Genomic DNA, 26,351 nt, shown 5'->3' on the forward strand with positions numbered 1-26,351 from the left:
CTCTGGGCCTCTCTGCACAGTTGTCCCACACAGCCATCCTCTGGGACCCTGTCCTCGGCACTCCCACCGCTCCAGCCTCTGCCCTGCTCTCCTGCAGCCTTCCATCCCTGCCACTGTGTCATGCCCAGAGCACTGGGCAGAGCTCTTTTTATAGAGTCAACTGCCATGTATTGCCCACAGGTGTACAGTGAGCTAGTCAATCAGAGCCAGCTGAGAATCCTGGCCACAGGAACTCTCATTTTATCCACATATGATCGGTAGGTTGTTAGGTTAGGATAAGAGTTCAACTTTGCTTTTGAGAACAGTGACGTGCAATTGAGGGAGAGGGTGAGGATTTGTGATAACGGTAGGGCTACATCTAGGATTAGGGTTACATTAAGAGCTAGTTTAAGGGTGAAATTATGGTTATGGTTAGGCTTAGGGTAAGGGGATATATTAGGAGAAGTGTTTAGTTTGTCTTTAGGTTAATGGTGAAGTGTGGGTGTGTTGTCAGGTCAGGAGTCCTGGATGGTGAGAATGGCAATGCCCCCAAAAAGCAGGCACCAGAGATTAGGCTCGTGGCACAGGTCTAATTTTTGAGGTGGGGTTATAGTTTATTTAGTGGGCTCCTTCCTGGTTCTTGGAACTACACCACTCAGGCAGCCTCCAATCACAGCAGCACTAGCTAACCACACTAGGGGAGAGTAGGGTAGGACAGGGCAGGTCTCCGTGCTCAAAGCCTGCTTTCTAGGTACACAATGTGTTGTGACCTATTCCGGTGAGGTGGGTTTTCCCAACCAGTGGCTTTAGGGCTGGGGAGCTCAGTAGTCCTGGTCTCTGCCCATGGCAGGTCCCACTGGTACCTTCACCATTTTGGTCCGGGCATGGCTCTGTTCCCAGGCTCCCTGAGGAGGGCTATGAAGGCAGCTGATGCTTGTTGTCTGCCCACATGGGTGAGGATGAGGTTAGGGTTTAGTTCCAGGTTAGGGTTAAGTTTAGTGTTAGGTGTAGGGTGAAGTTATGGCTTCAGTTAGAGTTAGCTTAAGTGATTAGGGTTACTGTAGGGTTTCAGATGACCTCCAGTCTAACAGTGAGGTGTGGGTGAGGCTGAGCATGAGGGGTGAAGTTTAAGGTGAGGGTAAGGGAGATATTTAGGCTGCAGGTTGAGCATTCTCATCCACAATTTGCAGAGAGGAGTGCTGTGCTCACAGATGGGTCACCTGCTGTTTCTCTTGTGCACCTGCCTTTTCTAGGAACATGGCTACAGAACGGCCCAGGAGAAGGATCCACACTCACCAGGGTTAGGCAGGAACCAAGTGGCTTCTCTGTGATCCATATAGGTCACCATGGCCCAAACACAAGCATGCACCTTCAATTTGAATTCTTTTTTATCTACAGCCACCTGGGCAATCAGCCTAAGCTTGCCAAGGACTTCACCCAAAGTTGAGGCCACAAGGATTGAAATGGGAACATGTTTCCCTCACTGTCCCTAGGACACAGTCGTCACAGTCACCACTGTGATGTCATATATCTATTGCAACACTGGTGCTCATGCAAGTGCTCCATACCAGTCATGCTACCCTTTAGGTACATTCCGTCTTGAGCCCTGAGAAGATGCATCATCTCAGACAGTGAGCATCAGGTGTTCATCACAGGTATGGAGAGCTCTGCCAAGGCACTTCCAAGTGCATGAACTGCCAGCACACGTTCCATAACTCCTGCATCCATCCATCTACACTGGCGTCCTTTCTCCTTGATCCGGGTCAGGGCTCAGGATGAGAATCAAAGTTAGCTGTCAGGGTTCTGAGGGGCACAGGGTTAGTCTATAGATTTGGATGCAAGGATTTACACTGGAGATCAGATGTCAGTTTCCTGCTTAGGAATCACACCTGGAGTTTGGGTTTGCACTGCTTAGGTTGTGGGGTTCTTGTTCAGGCCTTAGGGTGGCGGTTTGTGGTTTCAGAAGTTTGGTATCAGGATGCAGATAAGGGTTAAGTTTTAGGGTTGAGTGTTAGGGTTTGAGTTAGTGTTGAAGTTTAGGGTTAAGATTTGTGTTAGGCTTAGATTTAAGGCTGCTGCTTACGATTATGGTAATTGGTTAGGGTTAGGGTTTTACATAGGGGTAGCAGATGGTTAAGGTAAGTGTTCAGTTTAGGGATAGAGTTAATCATAACTTGAGGGCACAGGGAATCAGCTTATTATAAGAATATCTTCAAGCTAACTTAAAGATTATCTTCTCACTGAGATGAAATTTCCTTGTGAAATTCCATTAACCACAGGAAACTAAATGAATGAATTGGAAACAGAATATCCATAGCTTTGAACAAAATATTCCAGGGTAAATATCTATTTGAATTAAATTACTGGGGTAAATAATTTTCATACCCTACCTTTAAAACTATATATGCTCTTACAGTTTGTAGGTCAAATTCCCACAGTGAGAGACAATGGGCTCGCCTCAAGATGTCTGCTAGACTGGGTTCCTTCTTCACCGTCCAGGCAAGAATTCAATTATTTAAACATTGCAAGATCTAGGACCAAGATAAACGACTTAAATCATGGGCCCCATACACCTACACAGCCAGCTGGAAAACATGATATAATATCTCCCTAACTCCAGATCTATTCGGTCTATTTTTCTCACTCTTTCCATTTGGAGAATTGTGACTAAACTATTCTGGCCTGAAAAATCATGGCATATTGTTTTTAATCAAAATATGAGCCATTTGATACCATCTGCCACAATGAACCCCACCTAGAAGATATAGCTGAGCTTGTCTTCTTGGTTTTTCTCACCTTTGGCACTGAATTCTGGAGGCAGGACAGTCTTTTCTCTTTCTTGTTGCCCTGTGCATTGTTGGTGCTGAGCAGCATGCATTCCCACACTGCCAAGTATCTCCATTGGAATAGTCATCCATCCTTGTGGTCCACAACCCAGAGTAGGAGAGCAGGAGGCATCCTCGCATAAATGCAAGCAATGTCCATACGTTACCCACAAGACCACTTTACACATCCCATTTTGGCATGGAAAGTGGGTTTCCTCAGAACAGAAACCCACAGAATGCCTTTCACTGAGAGTTCAATCCCATAATCCAGATCAGACTTGAAGACCTGTTGCTAGTGTTCAACACATTTGAAAGCTATCCCTTAGCAGAGGCAAACATTTGATAAGTAGTGACTACAAGAAAGGTCCCAACTGATGTCTAACTGAAATCATTGTTTTGGCAAAAGGATTATGAAGCCTAAATTGTGTCATTCCTCTGCTTTCTGTACAAAGCAATCAAGTTTTCCCCTTCATTGATGACAGTAAAAGTAGTTTTCTGGAAGTACCACTGGTTTTGTGTGATCCCAGTAAATGTTTGAAGATTTCAAGAAGCCTAATCCACACAGGATTTTGAGTCTGAGAAATGACTCACTCAGAATGCAGATTAGGTGCTGGCAAATGAGGCACAGGCAAGGCAGGAGAAGCAAGAGAAAAGAACAATCATGAAAACAAAAACCAAAATGACTCTATCAGCTGGGTTACAGCCCAGTCTACTAGGAACAGAGATTTGGCAGGAAAAATTTCCTTTCTGGTTTTACTAGGATCCTTTAAGGAAATCATCTATGCATAAAGTGGGAGTTCCAAGAGAACCATGAACCTAGAAGGAAGATCCAAGGAACTAAATAATGTTTCTATGGCAGTCTTTCAACATTTGCAACCAGGGTCTGAAGAGGACATTGTTGTCCCTTTCTATTCCTAATGCTCTTGGTGAGGGGTCAGGGTGAAGGTGACAGGCTTCTCGGGTAAGTATCCAAGGTTCATGTTTGGTTTGAGGACATCAGACTCTGGGACAGCTCAGTGTACAGTTTGGGGTTTGTGTTCAGGATTTGATTTTGTGTTTGTGTTCAGGTTGGGGTTCAGGTTCTGGTTCAACTTTGGGATTCTGGTTCAGGGATTAGAGATAGGGCTCAGGGGTTCAGGTTTTGGGGACATGGGGCTCAGTTTAGGGGTGATGGATAGTGTTTGGTTTGGGTTAGGTTTATGGTGATGAAATCATTATGATTAGTGTTAAGGTAAGTGAGTTGCTGGTAAGTTAGAGGGTTAGGATGAGTGTTAGAGTTCAGACTATATCAAGGTTTAAAGTGAGGCTTAAGTTTAGAATTAGGGGGAAATAATGGATATGGTTAGAGTAAGGGTAAGGTGGTAGTTTAGGAGAAGGTTTAAGTTTATCAACAGCTAACAGTGAAGTGTTGGTGAGAGTGACGTTAGGATGTAGAGCTAGGTTTAGGACTAGGTTTATGTTAGGTTTGGGGTGGATTTATGGCTTTAGTTAGAGTTAGCATTATTGCTTAAGGTTAGGGTCAGTGTTCTTTTTATCTCCAGGCTAACAGTGAGGTGTATCTGAGGCTAGGGTGAGGGGTCAAAAAATGAATAAGGACAATGTTGTCATTATGGAAAAATTATTCTTTAAAAATCCATGTTGTCCCAAGAAATAAATGGGAATTTCCAAATATTTAGTGATTTACAGTTGAAAAAAAGTGTGGTGGACAGAAAAAAAGGACAAAGGGAAACTGTGAGAAAGATCAGAAATTTTAATAACTTGAATTACTTAAATTGCATAAAGTAGAAGTGAAAGAAATGGAAATTTCAGGAAATAGAAAGTTCTCCTTTCAGAAACTAATTAAGGAATAGTCATTTCTGGTCCTGAGGCTTTGAGTCCTGAAATCTTGGGCACTTCATCCCCAGAACAATTTGCATGTTGACACCTTCCATCCAAAGGACTCTTTTCAGAGCCCCTTTAATGTCTTTGTTTCTTAGACTGTAGATGATGGGGTTGAGCATGGGTGTGACCAAGGTGTACATCACCGTGGCTGTTGCGCTTGAATGTGAACTGTAGGTGGCAGCAGAGCTGAGGTACACTCCTAGGCTTGTACAGTAATATAAGGAGAGAACAGAGAGATGAGATGCACAGGTGGAAAATGCTTTATACTTCCCCTGAGCTGATGAGATTCCGCATATGGCAGAAATGACCTTCATGTAAGAGTAAATTATACCAGCTATAGGAGCCCCAGCAAGTAGCATTGCTGCTGCATACATCACAGTGTCATTAAGGGAGGTGTTAGAACAGGAAAACCGGATCACCTGCTTGATTTCACAAAAGAAGTGGGGGATTTCCAAGTCTTTACAGAAGGACAACTGTAACACCATTAAGATTTCTAACAAGGAATGCAGGGCACTTATGACCCAGCAGACCAGAACCAGCAGCCCACAGAGCCGGGCACTCATGATGACCGTGTAGTGCAGAGGGTGGCAGACGGCCACAAAGCGGTCATAGGCCATCACAGCGAGAAGAAAGTTATCTAACACTGCCACATGTATGTAGAAGTACATCTGGCTGATGCAGCCTGCAAAGGTTATAACTTTGCTTTCTGTCCATATAGTGACTAGCGTTTTTGGGATGGTGGTGGTGGTGAAACAGATGTCTACAAAAGACAGGTTGGAGAGGAAGAAGTACATAGGGGTGTGGAGGTGGGAGTCTGATATGACAGCGAGGATGATGATCAGGTTTCCAAACACAGCGATCAGGTACATGGAGAGGAAAAGCCCAAATATAAGGGCCTGCATTTCTGGTTCTTTTGACAATCCCAGAAGAATAAATTTTGAAATTCGTGTAACATTGCCTGCTCCCATGTGGTGGTGCTGTTAACTAGGAATGAAAAAATATCACAATTAATTTTCACACAAATGGGCATTCCTGACATTTGAAATGCTACAATTTATCATATATTACAGTAAAATAATCAATATGTGTTATTTGTATGACTCTCAACACATTCAAGGATTCTTCTTTGACATTTCTGACTAGGAATTCCTGTCCCACTCTCAGCCTTTACCCCAAGATGTCATGTATTACAGTTTTAATGAGAAATGATTTCATGCATTCGAGGATTATACGTTAAGTACTGACCATTTTCTAGTTCAAGGGCATAGGATGGTAAGTAACAAAATCCCTAGAATAGAATCATGGTGAAGGAGTATAAGCAAATAAATACATATCATGTGAGATGGAGAGAGTTGCTAAGGAAAAAAAGTATAAAATATAGTGGATGGGGTGTTGCTTTTCACTGAGAGTTCAGAAAGACCTGCACACAAGGTGACATTTGAATAGAGACCTTAAGATACATGGGGACACATGCAGTTATCTGGGGAAGTGTGCCCTGCAGACAAAGAGCCAGTGCAAAGGCCTGAGGAAGATATTTTCGATAGATATGCAAGACTCAAAATGGAGACAGTGTCATGAGGAGGAGGAGCAAGAGGGAGAATGAGAGGACGTGGTGTCAGAAGATGCTGAGGAAGGAGGTGGCTTCCCTGCCGCTGAAATTTCAAGACACAGGCAGTCCATTGTCTATTTGTTCTTGAACTTCATTACTTTTGCTATCACGCAAACCTTTGAGTAGAATGGATCCCCTTCTTACACCCATGTACTGATTAATGTTGTTTCATCTTTCTTTTAAGGATCAATTGTAGGAATAAATGAGCTCAGCTACTCCTGCTCGGAGAACTACTCGTTCCCCACAAAACAGAAACACACACAGTGCACTACGACTCCCTGGGGCCATTTTCTTACCAAGATCTTCTCGCCCCAGCCATGTTATTTAGGGAAGGAATATTACTGATCAAGCTGTTACATCAGGTGACCTATACCTAAAGAATATGGAAATAGCACCCAGTTCCAATGGCAGAGTCTCCATAGTATGTGAACATGGGGCTCCATTTTAATATGACCATTCTGCATTTAATGAAACATTTAAAACAGTTAAAACATAAAGAAAGGAAAAAATGAGTAGGATGGGGGAAAAGATTAAGTGGCTCAGCTGGTCCCTGAGAGGCTGTGATAAGTAATAGAGCAACCTTGGCCCTGGCAGCATACCAAATACACTTATATCCCTACGATGTCCAGAACAACTAATAAAGCAGCAAAAGACAATTTATCCTAAAGAAAAAGGAGTGATTTATTTATGGTCAAGACAAATTACCCTTTGAATTGTCTTTTATTGATTGAATAGCCCTTTAGAAAAAGCTAAGCACATGGAAACAACCCAACATTTACAATAGCATATATATAACATGATTGTAAGGGATTTTAAAAGATGAAATAGTGAAATATCCTGAAATGATAGTAAATAAGAGATTCTGGAATCAGAAAACCAACTTTTGCATTTCTGATCCTACCACATATTAACTGTTTGAATGTGGAGAGCTTTTAAACTATTTACCAGGTTAATATCCTCACCTGAGTAAGTGGGGATAGTGGTATCCATCCTCCTAAAGTGGTGGACAGGTTTATTCAGTATACTTGCAAAGGAAAACATATAGTTCCTTTCTGTTAGTTCAAAGCGTAACATTAGTTCTTACCTATCCCTGGTGATGAGATAAGGGTGATTTTTTCTTCTATCTCCCTAGTGCCTTCATTTATTTACCATCTGTCTGTCCTTTCTTCACAGCCTGGTTTCAATTCCATGTTGTGTCTCTCATCTACCTCAGCTGGTACCCCTCTAGCTAATATTCATATCAACTCAGACAGATATTTCTGTGTTCCAAGGGTGATCAACTTCCCTGATTTAAACTGCCCCATTGAAAGTCTCCCTAGTAGAGAATGAAGCCCAAATTCTGTACCTTCCAACATCAGGCTAGACATTAGGGAAACTTCTGCCAGCTTCATCCTCACGCTGTCCTGCGTCTGCACTCACTGATCTCCCAAACGCTGAACTTGACTTTCTTTCACCTGATGCTGCAGCCTCAGTGCTGTCTCTGTACGCCTGCTTCCCTCTGCCTGGAGCCTTGCCCACAGGTCTCGTTGGATGTTTTCACACCATCCCCATCTTTAAATCTCCATCTCCTTTGTCAGAATGCCTGGATCCTTTCTCCCCTTTACATTCCCACAGGAAAAAGACACTTCCTTATGTAATGAATTTAGATGTAGTAGCTATCATTCTGTGGGGTTTTTTAATTCCAATTTTTTTCCTCCTAAACTGTGATTGAATTGAGGCATGTATCAATGTTATATATTCTTAGCAGAGTTCATTAGGAAGAGTAGCTGATTCAGTATATACTGCATGAAGGAATGAGAGAACATTTTCTTATAGAAAATGCCAATGATGAAAGTAAAGACACTAGAAATACAAACATGGGTATGGAGTACATGCAAGGGGAATGTTTTCCATAATCTGAGATTGGTACCCATTGGAGTGTCAGACTATGGGTTGTAAAAATTAAGTAGACTAGAATAAATAAGCCACAAAATAAAATACCAGGGTGCATCATACATCATAAGGATACCTACCAAGTCATTTAATAATTTTCTGTCTTCATTTGCACACTTTTGTGTGTGCATGCATATATTTGTATTTCTTGGTTTCTGTGAGTGCAAGCATAATCTGTTAAATGTGAAAGGTCTGCTTTACTCTGAGAAATAGTAAAAATATCTGGAATCTACTGTAGTAAATGTAAGATAACAAAGATTAACTCTTGCCTATTGAGGGAAAAGCACTATGAATGAAAAGCCCAATCACAGCCAGGCTCAGAGAGAGCAGGCAGCCAGCGTGGGTTCTGCTGTGACCCCCGACTCCAGGGGCCACAGGCTCACTGCTCCACTGGCCCCGTTATGATGGTCAGGTCAGCCCCTGGTCTAATTGTGATTCCTGTTTATTGACCACACTTTTTTTTATGTGGCCCAGTAGCAGATTTTTTGGCGCTTCTCTCTTTTCTTTGAGGCATTGTTTCCTCTGTTGTTTTGGGTTTGGGAATTTTATGTCATTTATAACATCCAATAAGTACACTCTAGCCATGGTTCTGTTCTCCTCTAAAATGCAAAGGCCTCCCCAGATATTACAGAAAATCCTGAAGCTTCCTTGACAATTTATAATCTTTCTTCATATGATTTATCCCTGAGGAAATCATATCAGTTATTTCACTGGACTCGGACTTCTCCATTATCATATAACATCCAAAAGAGCAGGACCTCACGTTTTTAGGTCCTTGTTTATGGATTCATGATTGTGAATATTTTTATAGGGAAAAAGTAAGGAAATGAGAATTCAAAAAGAAAAAGCATGGCAGTTAATATAAACAAGGTTAAGAACAATGAACTCCGATAACTATATTCAATGAAATAGAATAAAAATATTAGACTAACTTCTGAAGAAAAAGATATAAAATCACAATAATTTAATCACATCAACGTGGGACTCTAGTTAAAGGTTACATTGACCAAGACCTGGAAATGAAAAATATAAAAATACACTTTTTAAAAAGCAGTGGAGGAAGCATCTAAGCTTCCAACTTCTACCTATATAAAAGTAAATGAAATAAAATATGTTTACGTAAAGATAGATATTATTAGTTGAATACAAAGAATGTCTTCCACAAAGGAGTCATGATTGTTCTAAAAAATATTTCTTACCACAAAATGCAAAAGGTAAAAATAAGGAAAACAGATGTACAATAACACATTATATATAAAAGGTGATTTTTAAAAATATGCAGAAGAAATTTGTGTTAAAACACAATTGTAGAGTGGACTCAGTATGACTCACTTATTGAATTATCACACAAAATTTTCATGCATCATCCCCAATACATCTATGTAAGTAAAATAATTAAATGCTAAACAACATTCATGAAAAAACCTCCAATCTTTCACTGAGATCATTTTATGCTTCCTACTCATTCTACACTGTCGTACAACTGGAATTCTCTCCACTTCACTTAATTCTCAACAATGACCCTTGTATTGCTGAGCACAATGGATGCCTCTCTGTTTAACGTATTATATAAATTCATTATAAATTAGCCAGTTAACCAAGCAAAACAGAAAACCATGGCCATCTTTTGTCCCTGGCTAGGCTGGTTAAGGTCTCTGGTGAACTCAGACAATCCTTCTCAACTACTACAGACACACCTGGATGGGATCTATGAGAGGAAGGTCTTTGTGTGAAAGTCAAAACCCCTCCTTGGATGACTGACGGTGGAGACTGAAGCTCTGTCCTCAGACAAGACTGCAGGAAGGTGTCAAACATTGGTTTCTGAGCCAGACTTGGGCCTCTAACAGAAACTACCATGCCCTGTGCAGCCCAGAGTTGCATAAACAGAGTGACTGCAGCAAAGGAGATATTTAGTGCTCCTTATATCTGCACATTAGGTATCGTTTCCACGGTTACTCCAACCTCTGAGAACCTAATTTCCCTGTGGGTTTCTGGTCAGAACAGAATGGAAAATTTTCCTGCTAATTCTGTGTTCACAGGAGACCATGAAAGAAGTCAAATGAATCTTTTTTTGTCACTCTCCATGAATTCTCCTTCATTTCAGAGGTCTAATCACTCAGCACCTGAGCACATCCCTTAGCTAAAGTCTCTCAAAGGTCTGAGATGGAGAATTCTGTCTTGATTAGGACATTAAATTCTCAAAGTATTGACTTGCGCTGGGAACACAACCCCTGATATCCAGAAAAGTGATTCTCACTTCTTCTACAAAGAGGAGAGAAGTCTTTTACAATGAAATAAAACCTTGGACACTACATTCTTTGGCTTATTGATATTTTGTCAAACTAATGAGGGATCATATTTATATCAGAAGTTAGGAATGGTCACACAGTTAGTCCCACATTATGGAGACTTTGTTAATTATGAGATGTATTTATGTAATTTTATGGCTTATAATTTGAGTTTATCATTTTATAGGATTTAATTTTTATGAGCCCATTCTGTGTGGGAGTGGTATTATGTACTCCATCCCCAATTGCAGAGATGGGCATTGAAGATTCGTGATCTGCTTGAAGTTATCATCAGAGAAAGTAATTGGCATTGACTGGATTCTGTCAGGATGCCTCCAGTTTTCAAACTATGTCAGTAGTTTCAAACCGGAGAAGAATTTTTTTTTCCTGGGCATATTTTTCAATGTCTTAAGGATGCTGCTAAATACCTATAATGAGTAGGTAAGCTCTCAATACAAATAAATATCCTGTCTTAAATCTCAAATTTAAGATGTAAGGAAATCTATTCTAGACCAGGGTTTCTCCAATTTCACTGTGCAAATGAATCACCAAGAATTCTAGTACATATACAGGTTCTTACTTGGCAGGTGCTAGTGGGCCCAGGGGTTCAACATTTCCAACACATTCCAGGAGATTTTGATGCTGCAGGCACCAGTCTACAGCTCATTCTTTGAGTAGCAAGGCTGTGGTGCTGTGAGACAGTGAGGGGCAGGTAGTTGTAGGTCTTCACAAAAAAATTGTTTGCATAAAATTTTGAACAAATGTGTATCCCCTCATTTCAGAGTCTCTAACAAATTGTTTCTTTTATTTAAGGGCTATTGATTAACACCAAATAAAATGCTTTTGTAAGACTTTATCATACATAGAATTAGAGTCTCTTAGAGATGTCCACATTATAATCCCTAGAAACTTTGCATATGTAATTTTTTAAATAAAGGGGGGCCAGTGTAATCTCCATAGTCTTCTGAATGTGGAAGAGGAAGGAAGAACCAGATAGAGATAAGAAGTTGAGCAGTTGGAATCATTGATATATGAAGATTCAACATCTGTCTTTGAAGATGCAGAAAAGATGAACCAAAGAATGCTTGTGGCTACTAGAATCTGGAATTATAGGAAAGGACATGAATTCATTCCTGGAGCCTCCAGGAGGAACTGGGCCCTGAAGACATCTGGATCTTAGCTCACTGAGGCTTATTTCAAGTTCTCACACTTCAAAGAAAAATAATATAAATTTATTCTTTTTAAACCTTGAATATGGTAATTTTTACAGCAGTAGTAGAAATGTGACACAGATATCCTATATTTTTGAGAGGAAACACAAAAGTCATGACACTGATGATCATTTATAAGAATATGTTCAAGGAAAAATCTTGACTTTCAAAGCTGAGCAAAGATCATTTATGGAGTGTTCTAAGATGAAATACATATGATTAAAATAAATCAAAACAATACTGTCATAAAGAACACACCTAAAGAAAGCTAATTTCCAGAAATGGGCAAGTATTTAAAGACCCATTTCCACTTAGAATATTTTGGTGTGATAATAATTGGACAATATTGGAAAATGTGAAGAGAGTCTATATTTGGATTCTATATTTAGAAATTACAATTTTATTGAATTTACATAAGATAAAATGGAAAGATAAAATACAGGGTAAGTAATAGACTTACTTTATTTTTGTGATTACTAATATTTTTAGGAGAAGGAGCAGCAAATTTCTAGAGAGATTACATGTACAAATGACACAAAGACACAATGAAAAAGAAGTTTTCTTACGATTTTTACATTTCTGGTTCAAAGCCCAGGGAACTGGACAGATCTTGTCCAAACTTTGTTTTAAGTGTATATTAGGTTAAATACACTTAAATATAGAGGGAACCTTCTATGCTCTCTACAGGCCACATATGAGGGAAGGAACTTGAAATTGTTTAGAAGATTCACTGGGATGCATAATTACCCTCAAGGGGCATGGCTGTTTTCTTTTAGTCTTTACCTTCTAAAAAGAGACAATCCTCAGATAATAGGATAATAATATATCAATTTATTTAATGAGGCACAGTGAGAATTCAGTCCTGGAAGCCTCAGCTATTCTAAGGGCCTTCTTTTATTGTACATCTATGGCAACATGGTTCTACGAATAGCAGAGGAACAAAACTGCATTTTCCAGAGATCTCATGAGGGATTCTTTCTCCATTCCATTCCTGGGGACAGAACTCCCGGTTCCAACAATTGTTCACAAGGGAAACAGAACCAGCCAGCAAATGTCGTCTCTTTAATGATGTCTTGGAAAACCAGAGCATCCTTGCAAGTGGAGGAACTATAAGAAATAGCGGAGTGTCCCCTTTTTTTAGAGGGAAAAAGTCAACATTACCGTGTCACTCCAACATTAAGACCCTGGACTTGTGAAATGTAGCAACGACTGTAGCTTATTGTTTCTTGATATGTTGTATCCTCTTTGGTTTTCAGTTCAACAATAATGACCGCCCCCATTTTCCCCCATTGTCCTCCCGAGTATCTTCCACAGCCATTTTAGGCTTTCCTTTAGTTGTGCTCTTTCTCCTTTCCTCCCCCAGTGTTTCCAGAAGGGGAACCATATGAGTGTTTGCATTGTAGAGAGATCTCCCTGTGGCCAGTGATGACTGTGCTGGAGGCATGCCAGGCTCCACCTGCACAGAGAAATTATGAGAAACCATGGAGATAAGACATACACAGTGGGAAATAATGTAAGTGGGAGATTTAATGCACAAAAAAAATCCAGCATTTACCGTGAATATCTTGTCACATTAGGGAAACCAGAATCAAAACCAGAGATGTCAGCATGGTTCCTATGATACACATTCAGTGGTCAATGATGGACATGGATGAACATTGGCTAAGTAACTAAAGGTGTGTGTGTGTGTGTGTGTGTGTGTGTGTGTGTGTGTGTGTGTGTGTGTGTGTGTGCCCCAGCTTAAGGTCCACAAGTGTGGATCTTTACTCTTCTCATTTACAAAGTCAGTATGCATAGAGCATATTTAGACACAGCATCTCTCCACCAAATCATGGATATTTTCCTAAAGGTTTTCTCTTCAATCCCCCAGGAATAGGCCTCCCTTATAAAGGAGTGCAGCCAGGGCATTTCAGAGTTTGGTTCAGCTTTCTGTTCAATGGTTTTGTGTATGAGGACAGATTTTATGATGCATGTTATGGGACCCTAACATATCACCTCTTATCTCTGGAACTGTGTTTATTATTCAAAATCACCAAATTGATCTAAATCACACTTTCTCACAATTGTGTTGTTAGAATGTCTGCTATCCAAAAGATAAGAATCAAAAAATGCTGGTGAGGATGTGGAGAAAGGGGAACTCTCCTACACTGTTTGTGGGAATGTAAATTGGTGCAACCATTGTGGAAAGCAATATGGAGGTTCCTCCATATTAACATGAAATAAAGTAATTTATAAAAATAGACACAAAAGATTTAAAGTTCAATTGGTGACCTTAATTTTGATAATGAATTACAATCAAGGCCCATCACATACTCGGATATGAACTTTGGGAAGACCACTAAACCCCTCTGACACCTATTTCTGCAAGGGAGAACAGAGTTCATAAATATACTTCCTCATGCTAAGATGTTTATTAATTTAAATGAAACAATCCCTATAGGATGCTAAACTCAGGTATAGCACATAAAATATTTAAATATATCTCTTATAATTAACAAACATTTTCCAATGAGGGACTTTGTAATAGTCTAAACTTGTGATATAAATATGAAATGCATGTTATGACACAAGCATCATAAAGCCTAAGTGTGTAGTGCTAAATGTTTAATATCGTAAGAAACCCATTCTCTCCTTTGTTGAAAAACAGAACAGGAATTTTCTGGAATTGTCAGGGGTTGTGTGTGCACCACAGGTCAATGCTTTGAGGATACAAGAAACCTAATACCCACATGTTCCTTAGTCTTAGACTCAGAGAAAAATCTTACCAGACTCTGCCTAAGGTGCTAGGAGATTTAGAGATTTGGAAGTGTAGTAAATCCTTGGAGGATGAGTAAAAAAAAACCTGGGTTCACTTTCTTCTAACCTGATCAATTGGGAAGAGAAAATCATTTGGAGAAATTTCCTGGGTCAGCAGAACACTTTTCCCCAGGGGAATTATGTGTTTAGAAGTTAGAGAAACAAGAGGGAAATTCTCTAATGAGCACCTATTTGAAGCTATAAATATTTCCTCATCTCCAGCCTCTTACCTTGTTCATCCTAGGATGGAAAGGGGCATGGGGTGGTTCGGTTTTCTTTCTTTTGTTTCTTGAGAGTCCTAATTCTGGCTGGGGAACCAGTGCTTCACGCCTTCCTGCTGCCATTGGAGCACAGAGCTTTCGTCTCCATCATCTACCATCCAGGGAGAGACTTCCACAAGGAGCCCTTCCTCTCAAAGACCCCATCCAGGTGAGTCCGACACCCAGTCCACCCCCTGTGGGAGAGTCAGGGAGATTGGAAGCCAAGAACATGTATCTGTATCTGCACAGCCCCAAGGCAAGAGATGTCTGTGATTGTTTACTTGATTAATTAATTCAGTTATTTCAGTGGATACATAATAGTTCACCGTGTCTGTGCTACCCCCAGTTTTGATCTTTCATGTTCTTTATCATTGTTACAATTATTTCAACGCTAGAAAAATAAGTCAGAGATTAACTTAAAACTGTGGCTGTCATTGAATGTGATTTTGTCCCCTGGAGGCATTGAACAATATCTGGGGACTGTGTTGGCTGTCACCCTTGGGAAGGGTGGGTGGAGGCTGGGTGCTCTGAACATCCTACAATGCACAGGACAGACCCCACCACAGACAAGCGTCAGCTCAGAATAGCAGTAGTGTCAAGCCAGAAAAATCCTGCATAAAGGAAATAATTTGGGATATAGCTGTCTAAAGGGTGTTTTCCAATCTTAAAACAGTTTCCTTCTCTGACAAAAAAACAGAGAGTCCGCATTTTACTATCATTTTAAAAGTTCCAACTCCAATCAGTGTGACAGCTCTTTAAGATTTTTTCCAAGCTGACAGTTTTTAAAAACATTTCTTCTTGTTTTCTTAAACTGTTACTCTGATTCAGCAAAATTAATGTATTTTAAAACCGTTTCTATTTACCTATTATTATTATACGCTCATATTATTTGGGCATCTTTTTATAGTTGTCAGCATTTCACATGATTTCTGCAGGCTTTCTCAGTTGAACTGTGGAGCAAAAGTTTGATCATAAATTTTTAAAAATATTAAAAGTATCTATTTTTATTTCTGAATCTATTGCCTTTTTAAAGATGCTTTTGCCCCCCTGTATATTTTTTATGTAGTGTTCTTCCTGTTCATCTAAAATGTCCTGGCAACACTTACTCGGAAGTTGTAATCACTCTGATTTTTTGTAAGATGTCCTAAGATGTCGTGTTCTTCCAAATAGCCTTTTGTGCTATTATTTAGCGATTCTACCTTTTACAAATACAATGAAATACAACCTTGTCATATGATAAATGCCCATATATATTGAGGCGTAATCCCTGATTGATTCAACAAATAATAAATGAGGATCTGCTACAGGCCAGATCATTCTAGGAACATTATGTTTTACATTCTTTTATGTCCAGGTCTTTGACAATTTAATTATTGATTCTTGTTGATATCATTAACTTACTGCTATGTTTTTTTATTAAGGTATCATTGATATACAATCTTTTGAAGGTTTCACATGAAAAGTATTGTTTACAGCATTCACCTATGTTATCAAGTCCACTCACACACCCCTTTGCAGTCACTGTCCATCAGAGTACTAAGATGCTATAGAGTCACTACTTGTCTTCTCCATGCTGCACTGCCTTCCCCATGACCCACCTACATTATGTGTGCTAATCAGAATGCCCCTAAGTCCCCTTCTCCCCCCTCCTGATGCACCCTCCCCAACCCCTTCACTTTGATAACTGCTATACCCTTCTTGGAGTCTGTGAGTCTGCTGCTGTTTTTTTCCTTCAGTTTTTCTTTGTTGTTATACTCCACAAATGAGGGAAATCATTTGGTACTTGTTTTTCTCCACCTGGCTTATTTCACTGAGCATAATGCCCTCTAGCTCCGTCCATATTGTTGCAAATGGTGGGATTTTTGTTCTGCTTATGACTGAGTAATATTCCATTGTGTATATGTACCACATCTTCTTTATACATTCATTTACTGATGGACACTTAGGTTGCTTACATATCTTGGCTATTGTAAATAATGCAGTGATAAACATGTCTTTTTGAATCAAGGATCTTGTTTTCTTCAGGTAAATTCCTAAGAGTTTAATTAATGGGTCAAATGTTATTTCTATTTTTAACTTTTTGAGGAACCTCCATATTGCTTTCCACAATGGTTGAACTAACATACATTCTCACCAACACTGTGGGGGTTTCCATTGCTCCACATTCTTACCAGCATTTGATGTTTCTTGTCTTTTGGATGTTGGCCATCCTAACTGGTGTGAGGTGATAGCTCATTGTGATTTTAATTTGCATTTGCCTGATCATTAGTGACGTCGAGCATATTTTCATGTGCCTGTTTGCCATCTAAATTTCTTCTTTGGAAAAGTGTCTTTTTGGATAATCTGCCAATTTTTAATTGGGTTGTGTGTTCTTTGTGTGTTGAGGCATGTGACCTCTTTATATATTTTTTATGTTAACCCCTTATTGGATAGATAATTTACAAATATATTCTCCAATACTGTAGGATGCCATTTTGTTCAGTTGATGGTGTCCTTTGCTGTACAGAAGTGCTTTAGCTTGACGTAGCCCCACTTGTTTATCATTGCTTTTGTTTCCATTGCTCAGGCGAGATGTGTTCAGGAAAAAGTTGCTCATGTTTATATTCAGGAGATTTTTGTCTATATTTTCTTCTTAGAGTTTTATGGTTTCATGACTTACATTCAGGTCTTTGATCTATTTCAAGTATACTTTTGTGTATGGGGTTAGACAGTGATCCAGTTTCATTCTCTGACATGTAGCTGTCCAGTATTGCCAACATCAATTGCTGAAGAGGCTGCCATTTCTCCGTTGTATATCCATGGCTCCTTTATTTTGAACATATATGTGTGGGTTTATTCTGGGCTCTTTGTTCTGTTACATTGATCTATGGTTATGTTCTTGTTTCAGTACCAAATTGTTTTGATTACTGTGGCTTTGTAGTAGAGATTGAAGTCAGGAGCATAATCTCAATAGCTTTGTTATTCCTTCTCAGGATTGCTTTGGCTCTTTGGGGTCTTCTGTGGTTCCATATGAATTCAACTATTTGTTTCAGTTCATTGAAGACTGCTGTAGGTATTTTGATAAGGACTGCACTGAATCTGTAGATTTCCTTAGGAAGGATGTCACTATTGACAACATGAATTCTTTCTGTCCATAAGCACACGATGTATTTCCACTTATTGGTGTCTTCTTTAATTTCTCTCATGAGTGTTTTATAGTTTTCTGGGTATAGTTCTTTCACCTTCTTTTATAGGTTTATTCCTAGGCATTTTATTATTTTTGATGCAATTGTAAATGGAGTTGTTTTTCTGATTTCTCTTTCTGCTAGTTCATCATTAGTATATAGAAATACAACATATTTCTGTGTATTAATTTTGTATCCTGTAACCTTAGTGAATTCAGTGTTTAGTTCCAGCAGTGTAAGGGGGATATTTTAGGGTTGTTTATGTACAACTGTGTCATTTTAACTTCACCTTACCAAATCGTGTCATTTTAGCTTCACCTTACCAAACTGTGTCATTTGAACTGCACCTTACCAATCTGGATGCCTTTTATTTCTTTGTGTTCTATGATTGCTGTGGCTAGGACCTCCTGGATTATACTGAATAAAAATGGGGAGAGTGGGCATCCTTATCCTGTTCTGATCTTAAAGGAAAAGCTTGGAGCTTATCACTGCTAAGTATGATGCTGACTGTGGGTTTGTCATATATGGCCTTTATTATGTTGAGGCACTTGCTCTCTATGCCCATTTTGTTGAGAATTTTTATCATGAATGGATGTTGAATTTTGTCAAATGCTTTTTCAGCATCTATGGAGATGATCATGTGGTTTATGTCCTCCTTTTTGTTGATGAGATGGATGATGTTGATGGATTTTTGAATGTTGTACCAACCTTGCAAACCTGGAATAAGTCCTACTTGATCACGATGGATGATCTTTTTGACGTATTTTTTTTAATTTTGGTATCATTAATCTACAATTACATGAAGAACATTATGCTTACTAGGCTCCCCCCTTCACCAAGTCCTCCTCATAAACCCCATTAGTCACTGTCCATCAGCATAGTAAGATGCTGCAGAATCCCTACTTGTCTTCTCTCTGTTGCACAGCCCTCCCCATGCCCCCCACTACACATGCTAATTGTAATGCCTCCTCTCTTTTTCCCCCTTGTCCCTCCCTTCCCACCCATCCTCCTCAGTCCCTTTCCCTTTGGTAACTGTTAGTCCATTCTTGGGTTCAGTGCTTCTGCTGCTGTTTTGTTCCTTCAGTTTTTCTTTGTTCTTATACTCCACATATGGGTGAAATCATTTGGTACTTGTCTCTCTCCGACTGGCTTATTTCACTGAGCATAATACCCTCCAGCTCCATCCATGTTGTTGCAAATGGTAGGATTTGTCTTCTTCTTATGGCTGAATAATATTGCATTGTGTATATGTACCACATCTTCTTTATCCATTCATCTACTGATTGACCCTTAGGTTGCTTCCATTTCTTGGCTATTATAAATAGTGCTATGATAAACATAGGGGGGCATATGTCTTTTTCAAACTGGGCTGCTGCATTCTTAGGGTAAATTCCTAGAAGTGGAATTCCTGCATCAAACTGTATTTCTATTCTGAGCATTCTGAGGAACCTCCATAATGCTTTCCACAGTGGTTGAACTAATTTACATTCCCACCAGCAGTGTAGGAGGGTTCCCCTTTCTCCACAGCCTTGCCAACATTTGTTGTTGTTTGTCTTTTGGATGGTGGTGATTCTTACTGGGGTGAGGTGATATCTCATTGTGGTTTAATTTGCATTTCTCTGATGACAAGCGATGTGGAGCATCTTTTCATGTGTCTGTTGGCCATCTGAATTTCTTCTTTCGAGAACTGTCTATTCAGCTCCTCTGCCCATTTTTTAATTGGATTATTTGCTTTTTGTTTGTTGAGGTGCGTGAGCTCTTTGTATATTTTGGATGTCAACCCTTTATCAGATCTGTCATTTATGAATATATTCCCCCATACTGTAGGATACCTTCTTGTTCTATTGATGGTGTCCTTTGCTGTACAGAAGCTTTTCAGCTTGATATAGTCCCGCTTGTTCATTTTAGCTTTTGTGTCCCTTGCCCAGGGAGATATGTTCATGAAGAAGTTGCTCATGTTTATGTCTAAGAGATTTTTGCCTATGTTTTTTTCTAAGAGTTTTATGGTTTCATGACTTACATTCAGGTCTTTGATCCATTTCGAATGTACTTTTGTGTATGCGGTTAGACATTGATCCAGTTTCATTCTCTTACATGTAGCTATCCAGTTTTGCCAGCACCATTTGTTGAAGAGACTGTCACTTCCCCATTTTTGATGTATTTTTGAATTCAGTTTGCTGATATTTTGTTGAGTATTTGTGCATCTAGGTAAATCAGAGATACTGGTCTGTAATTTTCTTTTGTTGTAGTGTCTTTGTCTGGATTTGGTATTAGACTGATCCTGGTCTCATAGATTGAGTTTGGAAGTATTCCCTCCTCTTCTACTTTTTGGAAAACTTTAAGGAGAATGGGTATTAGGTCTTCACTAAATGTTTGATAAAATTCAGCAGTGAAGCTGTCTGGTCCATGGGTTTTGTTCTTGGGTAGGTTTATGATTACCAGTTCAATTTCATTGCTGTTAATTGGTCTGTTAAGATTTTCTGTTCCTTCTGGGTTAGCCTTAGAAGGTTGTATTTTTCTAGGAAGTTGTCTATTTCTTCTAGGTTATCCAGCTTGTTGGCATATAATTTTTCATAGTATTCTCTAATAATTCTTTGTATTTTGTGGTGTTTGTAGTGATTTTTCTTTCTCATCTCTGGTTCTGTTTACATGTTTAGACTCTCTTTTTTTCTTGGTAAGTCAGGCTTTGGGTTTATCTATTCTGTTTATTTTCTCAAAGAACCAGCTCCTGATTTCATTGATTCATTCTATTGTTTTATTCTTCTCGATTTTATATATTTATGCTCTGATTTTTATTATGTTCCTCCTTCTACTGACTTTGCGCCTTATTTGTTCCTCTTTTTCTAGTTTTACTAATTTTGAGTTTAGACTGTTCATATTGGATTGTTCTGATTTCTGGAGGAAATCCTGTATTGCAGTATACATCCCTCTTTGCACGGCCTTCACTACGTCCCACAGATTCTGCAGCATTGAGTTATTGCTGTCATATGTCTCCATATATTGCTTTATCGGTTTTTATTCAATCATTGATCCATTGATTATTTAGGAGCATGTTTTTAAGCCTCCATGTGTTTGTGGGCTTTTTTGTTTTATTGCATAATTTATTTCTAGTTTCATACCTTTGTGGTCTGAGAAGCTGGTTCATACAATTTCAATCTTTTTGAATTTACTGAGGCTCTATTTGTGTTCGGGAATATGATCTCATCTTGAAAATGTTCCATGTGTATCCTACTGCTTTTGGGTGGAGTGTTCTATAGACGTCTGGTAGGTCCATCTGTTCTAATGTATTGTTCAGTGTCTCTGTCTCCTTATTTTCTGTCTGGTTGACCTGTCCTGTGGAGTGAATGCTGTGTTGAAGTCTCCTAAAATGAATGCACTGCATTCTATTTCTACCTTTAATTCTGTTAGTATTTGTTTCACATATGTGGATGTTCCTATGTTGGGTGCACAGATATTTATAATGATTATATTCTCTTGTTCGACTGACCCCCTTTAGTCATTATATAATATCCTTCTTTGTCTTTTGTTACTTTCTTTGTTTTGAAGTCAATTTTATCTGATACATGTATTGCAACTCCTGCTTTTTTCTCCCTATTAGTTGCATGAAATATCCTTTTCCATCCCTTCACTTTTAGTCTGTGTATATCTTTTGGGTTTGAAGTGAGTCTCTTGTAGGCAGCATATTGATTAGTCTTGCTTTTTTGTCCATTCTCTAACTCTATGTCTTTTGATTGTTGCATTCAGTCCATTTACATTTAGGGTGATTATCGGTAGATATGTACTTATTGACATTGTAGGTTTTGGCTTTGTAGTTATGAATGGTTCAAATGCAGCTTCTTTTCTATCTAACAGTCTCACTTAACTTGCTTATTATGCTATTATAAACACAATCTTAAGATTATTTTTTTCTCTTCCTTCTTTTTCTTTTTCCTCCACTCTTTATATGTTAGGTGTCATCTTCTGTACTCTGTATCCCTTGACTGACTTTGTGGGTAACTGATTTAATTTTGCATTTGGTTAGTAATTAATTGGTCTACATCCTTTACTGTGGCTTTATTTTTTCTTGTGACAGCTATTTAGTCTTAGGAGCACTTCTGTCTGTAGCAGTCACTTTAAAATACACTGCCAGTGCCTACCAGAAGGAAATAATTCTTACTTACTTCCTGGCTGCATCACTGCCTCCAGTGCCAAGGCCAGTGGGCCAAGCAAACAGGGAGGAGCCTCTGCCTTATGCCCATATAGCTGCATAGTTGGGGCTGCCCTTTGGCTGGCTTGTTGTGATGGCAGGGGCAGCAGATGTGTGGATTGGTTCCTGCCAGGAGGAAGGAATGGCAGTCTGAATATAGGTGTTGAGGCTCTCAACACTGTGTTGCCAGCCAGCGTAATGAAGCATCTGAAGATGCTGGAAGTTTACAGCCTGCTGGGCTTAGTGTGACAGGATGATTTTGTCCACCTGCCTTTTCTCCTGAGAAACAAACTTTGCATAATACTTGCCCCTTTATCACCCTTCTGACTGTTGGGAAGCCTTTCAAAGTGTTTCCTTTTATTTTATCCCTGAATGGCCAGATGTGTATTCCTGTTCTCCACAAGCAGCTGGAATCACAATCTCCAAGTATTGTGCCTGTCTTTGCTTTCTAACTCCTCTAATCTCCAGAGAACCACGTACTGTGGATTTGTGCTCCTGGAAAAGATCCCCAGGGTATGGGTGTTTAGCAGTCCTGGGCTTCTTTGCCCTCTGTGCTGTTTCTCTTCCTTTGGCCTGTGAGTTGGCATGGGGGTAGGGCTTGTGTTCTGCTGGATCGTGGCTTTGCTACTTTACCTTTTTCCTCAGATATAGGCAGTCTGTTGTGGTCTTTGTGTCATTCTTTCAGGATTAGTTGTATTTGCTATATTTTCATTTGTATGTGGTTTTGGGAGGAGGTTTCTGCCTCATTTCTCCCAGTGCCATCTTTTTGCCCCCATTTACTGCTTTTTTATATCTTGTTTCAGTAACTAATTCATCATTCAATTTGCTTATGACAGTTGTTTGAAACTACTCATTTAGACCTGCTTTTTATCCCTTCATTCTTCCCATTTTTAACTTATCAGATTCTTGGATTTGTTTCTATGTAAGTACACATGTATCACATACCTTTATACCAAGTACAGAGATGAACAAAGCAGGTGAAGTCTGCTGTTTTGGATCATGCATTAGAACAGCAAGGACAGACTACAATGTCATAGATGTCTCTATAACATAATGCCTTCTGGCATAATCACATGAAGAAGTTTTTTGGTATAAAAAAGAATTTCCATGGTGTGGAAAAGATATAGAAGGTCTGTGGAGGCCTTTGCCCATTGCAAAGTCCAGAAACAGGACTAGACTGTGCCCAGTGGATTTGTCAAAAATGAGTTCAACCCAATATGAAAGAGAAAGAAAAGATGCCACTTAAGAAAATGGAGAAGGGTGCTGACTTCATCCCTGATGAGACCCTATAAAAATGAAGTTTCAAATAACTCTGGGCTTGGCATAGGACAAACAAGTATTCTAGCACTTGATATTAAGTGTCTGTATTTGCTTATAGTGTGAATTTTCCTTTGTGAAGAGTTGATTTATCCCTTTGCTCATTTACTCTTGTATATAAATGAGGTAGGCTGTTTGACTCCAAAAGGCATTATTAGTATTGTCTTTTGGAAAAGTTTATTTTTGTTCTCAGTGTATTTTCTGGGCATCGAGGGAACATAATCAGTGTTCAGTGGCTGCCAGAACTAATTAAGATTATTCTCACTCACAGTCTCTTAGGAACCACCTGAGCTTCTAAGATCAGTGTTCTTCCTCATCCATTTCAGGCTTCTGACTCTCTGTGTCTCTGTCTTTCTCCATTTTTTAGCACAATTTTTATGTTTCATTAAATACATGACAGGAAATGACATTCCAAATATGGAGACCAAGTGTATTTGCCCATGGGAGGCCTTAGAATTGGAAATCCTGGGCACCGTTTCTGTATCCCAGAGGACAGAGATCATTGATCTGGGCCACTTGGTTTCTGTCCATTCCTGGACTAGTCAGTAACGCTAGAGCTTAGAAACACATGGAGATAACACACTAAGGACATCATGGTGTGCCAGATGCCTGTGTGTGTGAGTGTGTGTGTGTGTGTGTGTGTGTGTGTGTGTGTGTGTGTGTGTGAGAACATCCTCAGGAAAGGGGTCCTTAGGGTCATACATTCCAAGGTGAGTCTTACAATATGGGGGTCGGTTCTCAATCAAGAGAAGGTACTGCACAGAGAATTTGTTTTAATTCATGAATGCATTTGCAGCAGGACTGTAAGAGGTATTGTGGATGAGGAAGTCCATGTGCCTTGAGGTTTCAGGACCACTCATCTCCTGACCATGTCTGACACCACCACTCTTCAAACTCCCTCATGCCCATCATGTTGCAATTCTGACTTCACCTTTTCTGAGTTGAACATTTGAAACAAGCACCTTCCTCAAGGCCTTTGCATTGGCAATTTCCTCTGTCAAGCACACACTTCCCCATCTAATTTTTCATCTGTGTTCTTCTTTTACTTGAGGTTTCTGTTCAATTGTCCCCTTATTTGCAGACCTTGCCTAAACAGCAATGGAAAATAGAACATCCTATCACTCATTATTTATACCTGTTTTTCTTTTCTTCACACCGACTGTTACCACCTGCAGCATTATGCTATTTTATTATTTGCTAATTTACTCTTTCTCATTCATTTAATTGTAGAGACTTTTTCTTCTAGGGCCTATGTTCATTGCGTACACAGTGCCTAAAACAGAGTCAGCACTCATTTGTATTCATGGGATACTGAAGGATTTTCCATTAAAACTGTAGAATGCATGGCCCCTCAAGGGAAAAATATGATTGGGCCAAAATTCCATATAAAAAGTGGCCCAAGGACACTTTAAATAGGACCATGTGAAAAATACTAAAATTAATTTATTCACTGAAATACCAATTGTAGCATTTTAACTATGTGAACAATGCAATTTTGAGTACAAATTACTCATTTTTTTTTATCTTTCATGGAAGTCATCTCTACCATATGGACCTTGGAAATGATACCCAAATTTCTGGATTTCTTCTTCTTGGATTTTCAGAGGAACCAGCCCTGCAGCTCCTCCTATTTGGACTTTTCCTCTCCATGTACCTGATCACAGTGTTTGGGAACCTACTCATCATCTTGGCCATCGGTAAAGACTCCCACCTGCACACACCCATGTACTTCTTCCTCTCCAACCTGTCCTTTGTAGACATATGTTTCACCACCACCACCATCCCCAAGATGCTATGGAACATCCAGACAGAGAGCAAAGCTATAAGCTATGAAGGCTGCATCACCCAGATTTATTTTCTTATACTCTTTGCAGTGTTGGATGTCTTTCTTCTCACTGTGATGGCCTATGACCGTTATGTGGCCATCTGTCACCCCCTGCATTACACAGTCATCATGAACCCCCAGCTCTGTGGACAGCTGGTTCTAGTGTCCTGGATCATTAGTGCCCTGAATTCCTTGTTACAAAGCTTAATGATGTTATGTCTTTCCTTTTGTACAAACTTGGAAATCCCACACTTCTTTTGTGAGCTCAATGAGATGATCCAACTTGCCTGCTCAGACACCTTTCTTAATAACCTGGTGATGTACTTTGCGGCTGTCCTGCTGGGTGGTGGTCCCTTTTCAGGGATCCTTTATTCTTACTCTAAGATAGTTTCCTCCATATGTAGAATATCATCATCTGAGGGCAAGTATAAAGCATTTTCCACATGCGCATCTCATCTCTCTGTTGTCTCCCTATTTTATTGTACAATGCTTGGGGTGTACCTTAGCTCTGCTGCTACCCAGAGCACACACTCAAGTGCAATAGCTTCAGTGATGTACACTGTGGTCACACCCATGCTGAACCCCTTCATCTACAGCCTCAGGAATAAAGATATAAAAATGGCTCTGAGAAGATTGATTGGTATGCTTGTTATATAAGACCAGTTGTCCTGGAAATGAAGAATTTCTCATGACTTCATGGGTCAAAGCCTCAGAAACAGAAAGTACTACTCTTTGATCACATTGCAGAAATAAAGCTTGCTCTATTTCCTTATTTATTTTTGAATTATATCAAATCTTTACATATCAACACATATATAGGTAATTTATTTTTTAAGTGTGGAATATTCCATACAAAAGATGTAACATAATTTATGGAAGCATTTCCCTATTGAGGGATGTTTAGATGGTCTCATTTCCTAATACTGCAAATAATACTTTAGATTGTGGCTCAAGATGGCCAAGTGAGTACACGAGTTCCTTTCTTTTTCCACCCAAGATTATATCAAGATGATAGTAAGGGGATAAGAGAGGATATAACCCACAAACTCCAAGAAAACAGGAGTTGGTGGACTTCAGT

At 39.4% G+C, this 26,351-nt stretch overlaps 2 protein-coding genes across 5 annotated transcripts; one reads left to right on the forward strand and one right to left on the reverse strand.

Moving 5' to 3' along the window:
- Positions 1 to 1,281: 1,281 nt before the first annotated feature.
- Positions 1,282 to 25,975, forward strand: LOC108385848 (olfactory receptor-like protein OLF4). 4 transcript variants are annotated; one of them, XM_073221000.1, is made up of 3 exons: positions 13,116 to 13,238; positions 14,816 to 14,950; positions 24,985 to 25,975. In XM_073221000.1, the coding sequence occupies exons 1-3, from the start codon at positions 13,207 to 13,209 to the stop codon at positions 25,928 to 25,930; spliced, it is 1,113 nt and encodes a 370-aa protein (XP_073077101.1). In that variant the 5' UTR covers positions 13,116 to 13,206; the 3' UTR covers positions 25,931 to 25,975. The 4 variants fall into 4 exon arrangements, 3 of the variants coding, with proteins under 3 accessions (XP_073077103.1, XP_073077101.1, XP_073077102.1); XM_073221001.1 differs by lacking the exon at positions 13,116 to 13,238 and adding an exon at positions 13,300 to 13,401; XR_012124782.1 differs by lacking the exons at positions 13,116 to 13,238; positions 14,816 to 14,950; positions 24,985 to 25,975 and adding exons at positions 1,282 to 1,634; positions 2,396 to 2,948.
- LOC140845858 (olfactory receptor 7A17-like) lies at positions 4,511 to 5,677 on the reverse strand. The gene has a single exon (XM_073220999.1). It carries the CDS (start codon positions 5,651 to 5,653, stop codon positions 4,655 to 4,657), a length of 999 nt encoding a protein of 332 aa, XP_073077100.1. The 5' UTR covers positions 5,654 to 5,677; the 3' UTR covers positions 4,511 to 4,654.
- Positions 25,976 to 26,351: the final 376 nt, after the last annotated feature.

Source organism: Manis javanica, chromosome 13, assembly GCF_040802235.1.
Source record: "Manis javanica isolate MJ-LG chromosome 13, MJ_LKY, whole genome shotgun sequence".
NCBI lineage: Eukaryota > Metazoa > Chordata > Mammalia > Pholidota > Manidae > Manis > Manis javanica.

Bases quoted from the DNA above. Each gene is read 5' to 3' on its own strand.
- LOC140845858 (XM_073220999.1), bottom strand. From the start codon at position 5,653: ATGGGAGCAGGCAATGTTACACGAATTTCAAAATTTATTCTTCTGGGA.
- LOC108385848 (XM_073221000.1), top strand. From the start codon at position 13,207: ATGGAGATAAGACATACACAGTGGGAAATAAT. The intron at 13,239-14,815 runs GTAAGTGGGAGA...TTGTTTCTTGAG, and splicing joins CATACACAGTGGGAAATAAT to AGTCCTAATTCTGGCTGGGG. The intron at 14,951-24,984 runs GTGAGTCCGACA...CTTTCATGGAAG, and splicing joins CTCTCAAAGACCCCATCCAG to TCATCTCTACCATATGGACC.